Raw genomic sequence first — 17185 nt, 5'->3', positions numbered from 1 at the left:
CATAGTTGAAGTTGTTGACTGCTGTGACATTTGTACCTATGTCATTCCTTGATGCCTGTTATAGCATCAAGGACAAGGGAGCTGAGATGTTCACGTCTCTACAAGATGAGAAGTAGCCACCAAACTGTAAAATAACTGGCAGAACACAAACACCATGCAATAAAAAAAGAGTTGCTGTTGGTCTTAGCAAAGCCAACTTCTCTGGCAGTGGGAACACATTCTGCTATTTCACAAACACTTATTCTGTTTTTCTTGGAGGGGTAATTAAACATCTGTTTTCTGCTGGTAAGTGTCACTGCATGGAAATAATCTGAATAGCTTGACTGTAAGTAAGTCAGGTTTTGAGGCTGGTGTCCAGCACTAACCAGAAATTTTTCATCTCTGATCTGCACTGTGGTTTTTCAGTGCAGCTCTGCATTGCATATTCATCACCACTTGGCTGCACCAATCTCCAGTTAATGGGAATTCCACACACCAGATGAGTGAAGATGACATTTACATGACGTGATGTGCATATAATGTACCACATGGCAAGTCAGGGATTCATGATCTGGACAGGCCAGGTTTCTCCTGTGCTGTTGAAATGACACTATCTCCTACCGTTTGGTGGTTTTTTTTCTTGCTTTGGAACATAATCAGAAGTGCAAATCTCAAGTGCTAAAAGAATTATGAATCAGCTTCTCCATCCTGCCAAAACAAAAACAAACAGAAAAAAAAAAACAACAAACCAAACCAAAAAAAAAATTACTTTAGCAGGAGATTTAAAAAATAACATTTGATGGATTCTCCTGTTTTGGGTCCTCTCAGTATGGCATAAGCAGAAAAAATTGCACTAATTGCACTCATTTAAGTTCTGGAGAGTCACAGATGCCCATAAGCCAAACCTTAAAGGCAAATATTCCAAGAATTATGTTAAAATTCTTAGAATGACAAAACTGAACACAGATGTTTAATGCTTTCTAAAAATTAATCTAATACTCAGTCGTTCTTCAAGCATATTTTTTCTTACTGTCTCATTTAATTTTGTCATTTTTACACTGAAAGCACAGGAACCAGAAAAGAAAGGAAAGACATGGCCAAACTGTGAACACTTGTTCCTGCTGCAAGATCAGATTATGTACATTTCCTATCTCACCTGGCCAGGTACAGCATAAAAATCAGAACTGAGTCTGAAACAGATAGGTTTATTTAGGGGACGTAGTCCCAAAGCAAAACAGTCCAATAAGTAGGAAGATTTTGAAAAGAGACTTTTCTGAATGTAACAATGAACTGTGTAATGAAGAATTTATATGCAAAGAGAAAGGAAAAATCATGCTCTCTTGAACTGCGATTAATAAGCATATGATAGCTGGTAAATTATGTGAGGCATATAACAAAACTTGTTCCAAATAAGTTTTCCAAATATAATTACTTTTCTTCTATACCTCAATTTCCACTGATGATTTGTTAGTTTCAGAAATCTCTGTTAAGTCTATCCACAGCACTGTACATGGTACACTTAAGTAACTTAAATTGGCTTGTGTTTCTGTTGGAAGATTTTGCCCAAAGACCATCTGGTAAATCAGTGTGGATCAATATCAAGGTGTAGTTTAGGTCGGGTAGAAATGATAGACACAAACTTAATTGGCACTACCAGTTTTGTGCTACTATAACTGAGCACACAGAGATGTGCTTCTGTTTTTCCTCTCTGTTAAACTGCTTTTGTCCTACTGGTGCAATTTCAGTGTATATATGGCCTTCCCCCTCCCAACTCTGTTCTTACCAACATGCAATCAAAGTCAGAGCCAGACCCTGAAGCTTCTGAGCTGGTGGACATGAATGAAAATCCATTACAGTTAATAGAAATTATAACTGGTGAAATTCTTGCTGCTGAGAATTTGGATGTGTAATTCTATACATAACCATATCCCCATAAAAAAGGACTTTGTGTAGATCAAAGCGGAGGCTTTTTTGTATAAAAATAACACCACCATCACTAAAATGTGCTCTGAAAAAAAAGGAGGATCACAATAGAAATATACTTCTTGAACCTAAAATTTTCAAGAAGCATAATCATATTACAAATTTCACATTTAAATGGCTTGATGCACCAAGCAATAGGCAGACACAGTGTATGAATCCCAGCCTTTTGACACTCTTGAAAATGTCTGTTTTGAACTAATGCTCATAATTTAAATGACTTCCACAGTGTTGGCATCCTTCCTGTCATGAGGCTTGATGTCTGGAGGCAAATATCCTGACAGATTAACCCTCACAGAACACTTGAAAATGCCCAAGTGCTCAAATTAAGAGAAAATACCCACTGTGAGTCCCCTTCAGCAGATCTGGTGTTCCTATTATTCTGTTCATGCATTTGCATTTACAGACTTAGGGGCCTGGTCTGTTGGCACCACTGATTTTTTCTGCTCTTGAGCTGTCTGAATGTGTGAGGAGGGCTTACAGATGATAAAGGCAAACTTCAAGTCACAGAATCATAGAGTGTTTAAGTTTGAAGAAATCTCCAAGATCATCCAGTCCAACCTTTGACCAACACCAGAATCTAACGACTAAATCATGTCCTTAAGGACCAGGTCCAAATGCCTCTTAAATGCCTCCAGGGATGGTGACTCCACCACTGTCCTGGGCCATTCCAATGCCTGACAAGCCTCTCAGTGAAAAAATGTTTCCTAACATCCAGCCTTAACCTCCCCTGGTGCAGTTTCCATCCATTCCCTCTGGTCCTGTCACAGTCCCTAAGAAGCAGAGGCTGTTTCTCTCCTTGCTCCAATCTCCCTTGAGGCAGTTGTAGAGATTGATGAGGTCTCTCAGCCTCCTCTTCTCCAGACTGAACATCCCCAGCTCCCTCAGCCCTTCCTCACAGGACTTGGGCTCCAGGCCCTTCATGAACCTCAGTTCCCTTCTCTGGACACACTCCAGCAATTCTATGTCCTTCTTATAGTGAGGTGCCCAGAACTGAACACAGGACTCAAGATGTGGCCTCACCAGAGCTGAGTACAGAGGGTACTGCTCACTGAGTCCAAAAGTTGGATATTTCCAAACACGGAGTAAAGGAGTCTTGGTTTCAATGGGCCTCAAGAGGAGAGCATACATACATAATCATATACTGCATGTGCAGATGCAAATGTCTCCTTGATTTGATATTCAAGCAAGATGGGAAGGCATCTTCTTCCCCCCCACTGCCAGGTACCTTGATAAGGCCATCACTCACCTTGAGGTTTTTGTTGTGCCTCTGGAGCTCCCGGCACAGGCTCTCCAGCTTGCTGCGGGCAAGAATGGCTCTACTGTGCTCGCTCTGCAGCTGGTCCTTCTCCTTGGTGATCTGGGCCTGCCTCTTCTGCAGGTACTTCAGCTTTTTCTGCTCAGCGCGATGTTCTTCAAGCTGTGTGGGGTTAAGACAAAATGATGAGGAAAAGGAAAGAAAATGAGATCTTCTGCTTTTGGGAAAGTATTCACACTTTCTCAGCCTCTTTGGAAATGTTCTGTACTCATCAGTGCCAATGGAAGAGTGGCAATGGACATGGAGGGAGTCCCAGCCCTGTGCGCTGCAACAGCCCCAAGTGCACTGTAGTGTGGGTGAGTGAATGTAATTTTTAACACTCTTATTACACCATTTCAGCACTTCTTTGGTTTGAATTGCTTTGAAGGGCAGCTCTGAGGTTTTATTTTTGTTTCAGAGTTAGGAACTGGAGCAGCCGGTGGCACTTTATGCAGTGAGATTTCTCCAGATCATGAGATAACAGTTACTCATTCTGTTTTGTGACTTCCTAAAAAAGAAGAGGCTTCCTATATACTCAGGAACCTACTGGAAAAATCACAGCAAAAGAGGTGCTGTAGGCCAGGAACACCATCTGTGTGGGAGCTTTACTGCTGATGAAGGAGAATGCTCTTCAGGGATGAGTTTCCCAAAACAATGTGTGGGCACCTCCTCCTGTCAGGCTCCTGTTGCTTGTGAGACCCTTCATCAGAAGTCTTTCTGGAGGTCTTGTCATTAACAGGATGGGCTGCAGGAAATCAAACCTCTTTTGGGCTCTTCAGATCCCTGTCATTACTGAAGAAAATATGGTCAGTCCTTGATGTTCACTTAGGAACTTGCTGATCCCATGGGTACATGGCTCCTGTCTTCCCTAAAGGGTTGGTGGGAGGAGGGTGTATTCAGAAGGGGGACGAGGGGCAGCAAGAGAATTGCTAATAGCAGGTACTGCCCAGACTGCTCATTTCTTCTGACATGTGCCCATTGCTGGTTGTTTTGAAAAAAAATTCCTTCGTTGCAAATTAGCACCATAACAGACATTTCAAAAAAAGCATTTCACCTCTGAAGCTTTGAAAGAATTCTTCTCCCATTCCAAGGCACAGCAGCCTTCCTTGCTGTATTTCAGGCATGCATACATCATGAGACATTTCTGACGTTTTCCAATTGGGAAACAGCAGCACCCGAGCTGCAATGTACAAACCTTAATAATAGTTGCTATTAAGATTATCTAACAATATGGTAGCACTAGTATCCCAGTATTACTGGGACAGTTTGTGAGTTCAGGGGAAAGATGTGCAGCTCAAACAAGACAGTCATCAGGCATCATATTTTACACTTTCTGTGCCCGATAATCTGTTTTCTGCAGATGTTCTGTAATTTATGCTTGCAGTACAGAGTTCTGTGTCTTATCAAACAAATCACAGCTAGGCATACCATAAAACAATGCAATCACCAGCTTGAAGTATATTTACAGTTTATACTCAACTTTCTGAATATGTATTGTGTGTTTTTACCCCAGTAGGTCCGAATAGAGGATTTTGAATCTAATCAAGCTGCATTAGCTGAAATAATTTTTCTAGTATTATAGGAGGGAAAATAGCTTCTCTGTAATTAAGGCTGAGATTTATTTTCCTTTACAAGCTTGATTTTGGCCCCTTCCCCTTCTCTTTTATAAATGCAGAAAAGGTTCTTTTTACTTCATATTTTGCATGCTCAGCCTGCACTGAGCATCAAATGATTTATACAAGTTTTACATGATTCACTCAAGCTGTGCTTGAGATAGGGGGCTTAGAATAAAATAGGTTTTAATCATGATATGAAAAGTCTTCCAAGTATTTTTTTTCTCTTTTTCCTCTAAAGAGAGCCTGCACTAGAAATCTAAGTTTTGAAGTTCTCAGGAATGTCTAAGACATGGTGCTACTTTTGCATATTTACCAAGAATTCACTGGTAAATGGGAATTATGAAAGGGATCCCATTGCTAATTTTTAAAAGAATAATTAACAAAATATTCACTAAAATTAACCAGAAATAGAAGGAATTCTGATTTTTGAAGTCTGTCTTAGAGAGACAAATTCTCAGTTTAGGAAATTTTATCTTGACCCCACTTCAGCCAATGACAGTACTGATATTTATTTGTGTATTGTTCTTGCAAGATGCTCAGAGCCTCTGAAAATAAACAGGTCACAAGCAATTCTGCAGCAGCCATTTTTAGTCAAAAGCACTGTCTGCTTTACTAACCCCAACCAATCCCCCTATACTGGTAATGGTGAATAAAATATTCTCTAATGGCAAGTAGTGAGGCATGGCTTGTAGTCAAAGGCTACACTGCCTTTCTCCCCTGTGCATGCAGTCAGGGATTCCTTGACGCCAGCCCATGCTTTCCCCTGATGCCTTCCTTTTGCTGGGTGTACCCATTGCTACAGGTTCCCAGGGCATGTGCTAACAACTAAATAGCATAAAGTTGGGTGGCTGTGGGGAAGCACTGGTGCTGTATCGGGTCCCTGGGTCCAGGCATCATCATCATCATCATCATCATCATCATCATCATCATCATCATCATCATCAGCAGCAGCAGCAGCAGCAGCAGCAGCAGCAGCAGCAGCAGCAGCAGCAGCAGCAGCAGCAGCAGCATCGCAATCTGATGCAGCTGAAGCTAGTGCCAGCATCCAGCACAGCCTGGCACACTGCTGCACCACCCCCTGGGCTGTGCTCCAACAAGTGCTTTTGTCACCACAGGGTTTACTTAACCAGGGAGCTGAGCTGTCTGGAAAAGAAGTCAGCAAAAGCAAAAAAGTGGCCTCAAGTGTTTGATGGGGATGGAGGAGAGGGAAAAGAGGAAGTGGTAACCAGTACAGCTCACTTCTGACTACACCTCTCAGTCATGCTAAGTGAGAGGTGTAAGGTGTCCTCCAACAAGCTTTATTTGTAGTTATTAAATTATTATTTTAGTGTCATTGCATGGTATGTCAAAAATGAATGCTCAGCTCTTTTGTTTTAGCACCTTTCTCCTAGATGGGTGACTGGCAATATGGCCTCTGTTTTATGCAGTGCCCCAGCAATGCTTGAATGCAATGGAGAGTACATTATGGAGCAAGAAGATGACCCATTTCACTTGATCTGAGGTCATGAGGTTCCTTTTAGGCACAGGCTAAACCATAAACTGCCTGAGGCCAATTTAGGAAATCAGAGGATTTTACATGAAAAAGGGGGAAGCTGAACTTCACATTATGATGAGACATGGACACATCTGTTCATAAAACCAATTATAAAGTCAATGTTCTGCTTGGCACATTTTTCAGTACTCCACAAACTGTAAATTACTGCAGCCTTTTCATCTGTAAGATTTCCACAGCTTATATCCTTAAAGCTCTTTTACTACTTAGGAGAAAATACTTGATCTGAAAAGAACCCATGTTAAGTATCGAGAGAACAGAGTCAGGTATCTGGCATTGTTACAGGGGTGACACTATGGTGGCAAAGGCTTTGACTCTTCATTTCACTATGTTATAGTTTCTCTATCAAGGAGTCTAGTTTATCTATTATCTGATTTTCTGCTTCCTAATATTTTGTACTAAGCCCTGTATTAATTTTATTTTGATTAAATCACTCATAGGTAATTTAAAGCAACACTTGCATACTGAGGTAAGCAAAACTCCTTGCAGACGGTGAAGGCAGGAGCCTAGACACCAGTCTCCTGCATGGATCAGTTTGGTCGATTCTTCTTTAAGTACAAATATTCTGCCTCATCAACTTTTTAACCCAAAGTCCAGCTTGTTTCCCTCACTTTTTACTTTTTTCATCCACGTCAAAGCAAATTATATACTTTCAAAGAGGAAAAGCCTGTCCAAAACTAATACTTAAAAATAAAAACCTCTTATTCCCAGTGCCAGCAATAACACACAAATAACTGGTTATTTAACCTTAAAAATAATTTTGAGATTCACTTAACAGGACAGGCACTACTACTATACACAGTTTGGCCATGATGATGGCATATGGCTTTTATACCTTTCCATATAGACAGTTTGCACAGAAGACAACCAATCCTGTACTAACCAGCTCAGCATACTTCTTAAACAACAGGTCCAGCTTCTCCTCTGGTGTATTCAGCTTGTTCAAGCTCTGCATCAGTAGGGTGGCTTCCTTCCCTTAAAAATAAAAAAAGAGCAGAGATTGAGTGGTAGAGGTAGTTTGTAGCTGATGTGCTGTTATGAAATTGGATGTTTGATGCATGAATTTCTAAAATACCAGAAATAAATGAGGCAATTTAGAAGGAAAGGAATAATTTTTGCAGTGAATTCCTGTTGTGTGTTTTTCTCCCCACAAGAACAAACCTACTTGAATTTTCTTCCATTTCAGCCTTCAGTAATGTGCTGTTTTCTAGCAAAACCACTGACTGTGAAATGCCTTTGTCTCATATAACCTGATTTTTATTTCATCTTTTTGTAACATGTCTGAGTGACACATATGGCACATTTGACTGTAATAGGATGGAAAGGGCCTGGACCCCGCAGGCTCAGAAAACAAACATCTCTTTGTACTCAAAAAATGATCCAAACTGGTGTACTCATTTCCTGTGCTGCTCAACTTGCATGAGGCAAGGAAGATTAAGTCAGGTAAGGAGAGTATGGTGTGCATGGACACAATCAAAGAGCAGTGGGTGCTTCCAGCCAGGTCTGGGCTACATGATAGTGGTGTCAATCAGTTCCCTGACTTGGTGAAGAGAGTATGGATGCCAGAGACAGCCTAATAACTATCTCGTTGTGCATAGCTAAGTCACCACTTAGCCACTGATATATTGCTTCTCTTCTGATACCACTTAGTATTCATTTCAGCCCTGAGTATGAGCTGGAGCATGAATACCCCTTGTTCATCAAATAAAAAATGTCCCTGGAGATAAGAACGGCTACGGTGCCAAGGGGCTTGGCAATGCTTTTCTAAATGCTCCTCTTTCTCAAAGCTATGGGACCAAATTTGTATTCTGCTTCAGGCTGGACTTTTTCTGCTTCGAGTCTAATGCTCTCCAAGAGTAATTCCAGCCCGTGGAAAAAATCCACAATTTCACACAAAGTTCTCTACACCACCAATATAAATAAGTTGAATAAACCCAAAAGAGAAACCTAGAGTGAAAACTGCTGCAAGTGCAGCTGGATAACTGTGCTTTAGGAGAGTTTTCAGTGACATTGGAGAGGTATCAATAGCTGAATCAGAGTCAAGGCAGTGGAAACTGAGGAACCTTCTTTTTCCTTGACATTCAAGGATTTGGGAGAAAAAACTGTTCTGTCCTCTGCTTAGTCCATTGCCCGTAAGAATGTCATGAAGTGATTTTTCTGTAGGCTTAGTCTGCAATTGGGTTTGGGCTGTCATGCAAAGATAAGGCTTCAAGATTGGCGGGAGATAACTGTAGGAAGGGAACTAAACAACATGCTCGCTAGGCTGGGATGTAACTATATTGCTCTCTAGTGGCTGCCCAGCAGAAAGGACGTTCTGCACAAAAACTCAGACTTTTTTTCCAGTTTAGCTAAGAGAGCCCTGCCATGCCCAAAATGCTCTCTAAGCGCTGTGTTTAGGGAGATGGAGAATATTGATTTATTTCATATAGTCCGTCGTGAGTCCAGAGATCTGCTAAGTGAAAAATAAGTTGGGCATAACAGTGACTTTGTTCTGCAGGTTCCCGTTCCACATGGTATCACCATAAGCGTGGTTCTGGCCAGTGAGCAGTCATACCCGAAGAAGCAGGGAAAGAAAAAACTTACTCAGACAGAAATGAGTGGCCAGGTTTTCCTTTGCTTAAGAAGCAATTTTGTGCGGTGTGTCGTTAGATTCACTAGTTAGGGCTGCCCAATAGTACATCAGAATTTTGTAATACAATCCTAAGATTTTTCCTTTTTAAAAGGACTAATACCTAATACAGCCTACATCAGATAATTGCTGGAAATAATTATACAGAGAAAAGTTGTAACAGTCACCATAATTTTCAGTGGTAACTAGAGGTCCCTATCATCCACAACAGAAGCTTAACATGGGAAAGAGCAAGGATTAAGGATTTTTTACTTCCATTTGCAGAAGGGCTGTGTAAGTGTGCAAGTACTTGCCTAATCCTTTCAGGATTTTCTTCTCTAGCTTTTGCTCCTTGCTGGCGCTGGGCTCCTTTGCTCTGGAAGCATCCCCAGGAGCCAGTTTCTCCTTCTCACTCTCCTCATTTGCATCTTCATCCTCCACATCCTCCACACTGCCTGGCTCTCCCTTCTCAGCCCTGCCAGTCCCAGTATCCGTGCTCTCCTTCCCCATCAGACTTGCAGCAGACCCGTAGGTTTTAATAATGTCCTCCAGCTGCCGGCTCAGCTCCTCTGAGATGTCACAGACGTCTGCTTTGGGCTGGGTGCTTGGCTGCTCCGTGGGCTCTGGAGCTGGGGACTCTGAGCTGGGGGCAGATTTGTCCTCGATCTTCCCCTGGATGTCCTGCCCAGGCGAGGTGGGAGGCTGGTCATTCTCCATGCTTGGTGCAGTACCTGACAGCAAGTAAATGGATGGGTAATATAAAACCACACGGAATTAGTCATCTAACTATTCCCAAAGCCTGGCCAGTACATGAGTGATTTTGTGTGGAATTTGGGATGGCAGCTCATCTGTTGGCTCTGGCTTGATAAATATGTCACACTTAAATAAACAACCAAGGTGATTTGCCAGCAGGGAGAAAAGCAAATTATATACTTTCCAAGAGGCAAAGCCTGTCCAAAACTAATACTTAAAAATAAAAATCTCTTATTCCCAGTGCCAGCAATAACACACAGAATGACACCTGAGTCATTTATACCATTTCCCTCCCGGAACGTACTATTTGCCACATGCTTACTTTTCTTGATCTGTTTACCTGCAGCACTGGCTACTGATACAGGCAGCTTCAATTCAAAGCTGTATCAGTTTCATTTCTTATTTCTTCCCTGTTGGCACATCTTAGTAAATAATGATGAAAAAGGAATATTTTAAATGAAACTGGTGCATCGAAAATTACACTGCGCTCTTGGAGAGCCCAGCGTGGTGCTTTATCTATAAAAGGCTTAGTCTGATACTGTCACAATAACAGCAAAGAATAAGATAAACAGCTATAAACCACTCTTGTGCTTGCTGCACTATGCTGATAGCTTGTTTGACAAAGTACAAAATACAGAATAAGTCACAGCAAAGTAAAACCAGCTGGGTGTTGGTTTTACTGGATTATTAGTCTGTGGTGTTTTCTGGGGTGAATTTCAGCTAATTTGTTCCTAGTTTGCAAAGGGAAAATTTTGTTTCCCTGTGTCTTTGAGCAGCTGCATTCTGTTAAGTGAACCCAGAGCTCCCAATGTGTCTGTTTTCCTCTGAAGGCTGCTCTGGCTCACCCAGCACCTGGAGATCAGAGTGTCACCAAGAGTGTCCCAGCCACCCAGTCCCAGCTCCTGCAAGGTGTGGACCAGCAGAAACAGCATCTCTGAGTGTCTGCAGTTGGAAAACTCAGAGTAGAGAAGGGTCCTTCCATCCCAGGGTGACAGCAGAGCTGCTGTCACTGCTGCATTGCCCTCAGAGGTACAGGGTGCATAGATGGGTGTTGCTCTGCAATGCCCCCACTTCTGCTTAACTACAGACCCTCTACTCTTTATAGCCATGAGTCCTTTCACTTTTTCAGGCTGATTTTTGTTCCTTTCTTTAATTATATGGTTTACAATGGTGCCAGTGAGGAAGAAACAGAGAGAAAAAAGATTTCTTCCTCAGTCTGTTCCAGCATCTGACATGTTTGCTTTCTTATTGTCTAAAAGACAACTTGTTTTGAAAATATAGAGCTATCTGAGAAGCATTTTGTTCCCTGTTCAGTTGGCAGTAACATGTATCTTCTATGGTGTCTAAATTTCTACAGCTTTCAAAAGCATGAACTAACTTGGCAAAAGGCCGTATGTGATAAGAGAGATGTAATTTACAGTAATACATGACTCAGTGTTCATTATTAAACTCTTCCCAGTCAAAGTGATGCTTGGAAGTTCAGTGATCGCCATTGCTAAGGCAACATTTTTCAATATTTGATTGTCTAGCTATTTGCCCAGGCTTATAGATAGTCACATACTGTGGTTTATCATCCTTCAAGCAATTAATTGTGGGCCTGTAATTGAAAGCTCTGAGTGGGGTTCAGGGTGTGCTTGAAAACTGTTATCTACACATCCACCCCCTGCAGTCCTCTCACAAGTACAATTCCCTCTCACAGGTACAACAAGCCAGCAGGAATGGCTCTGGAATGCAGCTAGACCTGGTCTCATGGACCCTGTCAGAGAGGTACATCCATTTATTTCCTTCCAACGTGTGGTTTGGTCATTATATAACTGCAAAGTGATTGTAAAATTATATTAGTCTGATAGGATTTCCCCCTGAGTGTAATTTATATAGAAAGATTAGACCCTACATGTGCAATTTAGGTAAGTAATACCAGGTAGCATGAATGTTAGAACACAATTTGTGATCTCATTTTAGCTGGAGTTAACTCACAGTCAACCAGTCAGTAAGATTATTATAAATGCTAAGCTAGAAGCTCCACAAAATATGTGCTTATTTCTGACATGTTCATACTTGTGTTTACAATTGTATTAATTAATTTGAGCTAATTGGCAATGGGCAGTCAAAAAGTTAGAAATCCAGGATCATCAGCTCTTGTCTAGACAGAACAAAAGTCTCACAAAGCACATTCCTGATTTAAATGTATTTTTGTAATACAGTCATCACAGAAGTAGCACAGGACTGCTAGATGCTCCATTGCCAAACAGGAATTTCTCTTTTTTTCTATCTCCATCTCTTTGTAAGAAGGCACAAGCCAATGTGATCCTCAATGCACCCTGACTCTTTCCCTTGGCTGCCTCTCAACTCCCAAATGCATCGCTCATGGAGAGGCACTGTCCAGCTACAGGTTTCCTCCCACATGAATAAGTAACTAAGCATTCCTGTAAGCACAGTAGCCTTTAAATGAACAGTGGCAACAGATTTATGCAGTGTTTCTTGGTAAAAAGGGAAACATAAAGGTGAAAGGAAGAGAAACTTCATGTTTAGAACACAGACAGGCTTCACAGGAAATCTTCCCTAAAATGCATTCCTGGCTAGAAAGGGATTAGTTATCATCAGTCTCTGAAACCATGGCAATTCACATCTGCTGAGGTTCAGGCCACCAGCCTGGGCAGGCAAACACCACAGAAATACCCAGTAATGAATCTTTAACCCAAGGGTGCACACCTGATGGATCATCCTGGTGATCATATTTACACAGAGAAGTAAATATTGTAATGCTTTATTCCATTCTCCTTCAGGCTTAACCAGAGGTTTACTTTCAGCACAAACACAGTGTTTGTTAAGACTTCTGCACCTTGTTTTTTGTAATGGCTTTGCCAGCATCGCCAAATTTATATTTCGAGAGGCAGGGCAGAACTCAGCTGCTGAGAGCAGCCCCATTTACAACCTTTGATGCTGAGATTTTACTGCAGTTGGCCCCAATTCTCCTTATGCTCCAGCCTGTTTAACTTTGATGTATGTCAGGAATTCTTCCTTATCAAGCCATAAAAGGCTTTCAGTGCTGATCTCAGCAAGACCCAGAGTATTTACACTATATATTCAGGACAGTTATGCCTTAAAAAATGTGACTGAGCCCAGAAGAGAATTTCCTTGATTCCTCAAAGAATTTTAGACTTGTCCTGTTTTAAACTATCCACCTCTTGACTTTTACAGCTCTTACCACCATTGCTGTTGCCTCCAGGCATCTGAATTTCCAGCAAGGCATTATCTTGTTTTATGGGGAGAAGGAGGACTGACTACTTTTCTCACTGAGTCTGCTTACTGTAACTTGTTTACTCTTTTCCTTCTGTGCTCCCACATCCAGACCTGTTCCACAGCCCTGAGATCAGTATCTTTCATGGCCCTGATGTTTTGAATTGAGGGTTGATCTCAGACACTTCTAGTTGCTGCCCACATACAGTCACTCCAGAGAGTTAATGAGGCTTTATTTTCACAGCAAAGTACAGTCAATACTGCCATACAATGTCTCATTCCTACACCAAACTCAGAGTTTTGGGCTACTTTGATAGAGACACGGACAGAATTGCAAGCCCAGATCCTAGGTGTTTTTTCCACTTTGATTCCCAGCATGTTTAAAACTCCACATCTGTCCCTGTCATCAGCAACATCAGAGAAATCTATGTTGGAGTCTGTATGGGGAGAGAACTGCAAGTCACTGCCAAGAGGTGGTTTGGATATTGTTGTTACTTGTGCCTCAGCTCTTAGCTGCCCCAGCCTGGACAAGACCTGAGGCCTAGCTCCAGAGATGGTTCTCCTTTCTCCACCAAGAAACAACCCCAAGAACCAGAGGATGCTCCTGCATCACTGTGGGAGAACCTCTTCTCCATTCTCTGTCCTCTGTGAAATACAGAAAAAGTGTTCTACTAAGTTCAGTCCAGTAACATCCCGAGTTTGTTTCTGACTATATTCCTTAACATTTCACATTTATGTCATGATTTGCCTGCACTGTGCACTGAAATCAGGCAGTACTTCCAATATAGAAGGTCATCTGGCCAGAGCCAGCACCTGACTTATCAGAGCTGCAATAGCCATTCTTCTGCTGCTGGGACAACTGTGCCCCTTGCCGCAGAGCATCAATCTCCCTCTCCCACCCCTGGAGCAGCTGCTGCTGCCCAGGCACCATCAAAAGCACAAAATAAACCTCCTCTTCTTGGCTCCTTTTGCTCACCCTGTTGCATACTGTTGCAGAGTTCTGCTTATTTTTATTTATTTATTTATTTTTAACAGAGCACTTCCATTCTTCTCATGGGAATTTCTTCCTCCTTCCTGACTCGCAGCTTAAACTTCTAGAGGGTTTACAAGCTGGTCTATATTTAGTTCTTGCCTCCCCATGTATCCAGCAGGAGGACACAAGGCACCTGCTCTGTGGCCAGGAGTTATTTTAAGCACGTCTAAATTGGGTAATGGTATTTATCACTTTATGCTCAAAATTCACATACACACACACACACACATACAAATCCTCTAAAACAAAGTGTCCCACTAATTACACCAGCCAGCATATGCTGATAAAATCTGAATTTTTACCTCAGCAAAACACCAGACTGAACTACAGTAACACCTCAAAGCAGCAAACATTAAAGTCCAGAATGACCCATACTGCTGCAGCTCCAATTACGCTCCAGAAGAACGCAAGTGCCTTCTTATAGCATAGACACTGCCCTATTACTTCAGAAAGCAGTAATAAAACCAGCTTTGTCAACTACATGCTGCATTTGAATAGCTTTATGATTTACACAAAAATTTTTAGTATGAAACTGAACAAAAATTTGGAGGCTTTGTGGCAGGTTTCTGTATAGGCACAGGAAAAAAGCAAATCCAGAGAATTTCTGGCATCCCCTGCCTCACCTCTCATGTGGCACCCGAATCTTATTTCCTTGTAGTTATGGAGCAGGCATGTCCCTATTCCCACTTAAAGGCAAGAGCTACCAAAGTCACCTTAAAGTTTTTTGATCACTCTTTAGACAAACTTTTCCTACTTTCACCAACAGCCTTAGATCCTTGCCTGTTTTCCTCACACGTCACACAGTGCCCAGGCTTTTTAGGCTATTCCTAGAAAATGTAGGCAGACAGTCCCAAAGGGGAGTACTTAGATTAAAGGCCTTGCCCCATGCCACCAAGTAGTGACAGCAAGGAAGCCATTCATCAGACTTACCGGAGCAAAGAGAAGAGTTGAGCAGAGAAAAAGTCAGGCAGAAACTCAGACAAGGGTACGCCAGCAACAGGACACTGGTACTGTGATCCTGCCAGTGAGGGAAGAGGGATGGGAAGACCAAGGAAGGGGGGAAGGACAGAATGACACAGCAGGAGCAGACACTGCGGACACTGAGGGCAGGAGACCGGCTCTGATAGGCGAGCAGGGAGGCTGCCTGATCACTGCCAGCACGAGCCAGATATGTTGGCTATTCCCTGCTCTGACAGAGATAGCATGAGATATCGTAGGCTCTCAGAGAGGGAAAATAAAGGGAGGGCTCACACACTCTGCTACTGTTCAAAATTAAGTCTTAATCCTCCAGTGACTCGGCGCTTTGTGCTGTGTAAAATTTGTCTGTATTAACTGGGGATTGGTCAAACTTGGTCGAATTTTTTTGTCCGTGCTGGAAAGATTGGGATGTCATTCCGTAATGTGAACTCCCAGCTGTGACTGCCCTTTGCAGCCTGGGATTTGGGCAGGATTTGTTAAAAACCAGACTGATTCTTGATCCCAGATTCGCTGGCTGGAAGGGATGACAGAAGGCCTTTATTTCAGCCTCTTGCTCAGAGCAAGCTCAGCTGTCAGCTCAGGCCAGGTCTCTCAGGGCTTTAGAGTAATCTTAAAAACCTCCAAGGATAGAGAGTGCATGATCTTCCTGGGAAGCCTGTTCTGCCTGATTCTCCTCTTTATACCTCGCCTGAGCTTTCCTTGTTTCAACTTGTGCCCATTGCTTCTTGCCTTCCCACCTTACACCTCTATGAAGAGGATGTCTCTTCTTGATAATCTCCTTGTAGGTACCCTGGGGCTGCATTTAGGGGGTCCCAAAGCTGTCTCTTCTCCAGGCTGAGCATCCTACTTCTCCCAACCTCTCCTCATGGGAGAAGTGCTCCAGCTCCAGCCACCGTGGTGCCCCTCCAGTGAATTGAGCAGCTTCTCCCATGGGAGCAGCAATGCTAATGGAGGTGACTGGTGTAGCTGTTCCTCTGATCCCAGTGGTTCTCAAACAAATGTTCCTGCTGCTGCCAAGGTAACCTTCCTGACCTACTTTCTGCATGCTACCGTGCCAGCTCACAGTAGCCCAAAGTTGTTTATACAAACAAGCAGAGCACTCCCCAGAGCTCAGCTGCACGCTCTTTATCCAGCAACCAGCATCTCCCATTCTTGTGACCCACAAGCCACTCAGGCAGCATCTTGAGATGCCAGATGGCCTAAGGACCATCTGCTGCCTACTCCCTAGAGAAAGATGTAGGTCAGTTTAATGCACAAATTGAGATGCGATAAGCTGGTACTGGAAATGGCAGCCACTGTGAGAAGAGAAATCAGACTTCAACTCCAGTGAAAAATAATATTTTGCACTTGATTTAGGAGAGATATGAGAGAAAACAGCACCAGGCAGCTCAGTATTAAGAGGTGCTGGCTCAGAAATGGTCCGTATGTTAGCAGCATATCAGATTTTCACTGGAGAGGACTAAAGGTCCAGCTATATTTGTGGATAGCAGAAAGAACATACTTGGCGTGGTTTCTCATTAATATTATTTATCTACTGGGAAAAGGCAGCTCATGTTATCTGGGAATGGACATCATGGCTTAAGGAAAAATCAGTTCTTAAATCTCCTTCAGACACTGGTGGTGGCTTAGCAGCACTCCGAAGGAAGTCTCAGATTTAAGGATAATGAAAGGAAGTTTGCAAGCTTGGGAGTTTCTGCTATGAATCTTTAGAAATCAGTTGGAAACCAACTGGGCATGTTTTGAAAGAAGCTAAAACTCTGGGGCTGTCTGTGATGGGGCAGTGCAAGTGAGCAGAATACCAGTGAAGATAAAAGTGTTTGAGCAGGCTCCTTGGGCTCGTCCTGTTTCGACTGGAGAATTCTGTTCCAGTCCCTTGCTCAGTTTTCTTTTTGAAATAAAATCAGCTCCAGGGCCTCTGAGATCAAAATACACAACTGAACTATCAACAGCTGAGTTACAGAAAGTTATTTTGGCATATCCTCACTCCTTGGCAAACACAAGGCAAGGCATGTTCAGCTATTGTCTCCTTCACTGGGGTTAAAGCTATTGCGTGTTAGCCTTTTTTGCAACAGCTTGGCAACATTCACAGAACCTTATCACAGCTCAAATGACAGCAAGGATTCACTGGGCAGTGGGAACTCGGTCATGT

The 17185-nt window shown here is 42.5% G+C and overlaps 1 protein-coding gene across 1 annotated transcript in view; it reads right to left on the bottom strand.

Moving 5' to 3' along the window:
• Nucleotides 1-15170, bottom strand: part of TXLNB (taxilin beta) — a 34871-nt gene extending 19701 nt beyond the window's left edge. The window contains exons 1-4 of the mRNA XM_071740733.1: nt 14989-15170; nt 9347-9763; nt 7308-7399; nt 3209-3379 (exon numbers count right to left, since the gene is read on the bottom strand). Coding sequence (XP_071596834.1) covers nt 3209-3379; nt 7308-7399; nt 9347-9749 — 666 coding nt within the window. The 5' untranslated portion in view covers nt 9750-9763; nt 14989-15170. The remainder of the gene's footprint in view (nt 1-3208; nt 3380-7307; nt 7400-9346; nt 9764-14988) is intronic.
• Between the last annotated feature and the right edge of the window lie 2015 nt (nt 15171-17185).

This window comes from Heliangelus exortis, chromosome 3 (genome assembly GCF_036169615.1).
Source record: "Heliangelus exortis chromosome 3, bHelExo1.hap1, whole genome shotgun sequence".
Lineage (NCBI taxonomy): Eukaryota > Metazoa > Chordata > Aves > Apodiformes > Trochilidae > Heliangelus > Heliangelus exortis.
Note: the sequence above shows the minus strand (reverse complement) of the source record. Positions and strands in the feature narration are given on the sequence as shown.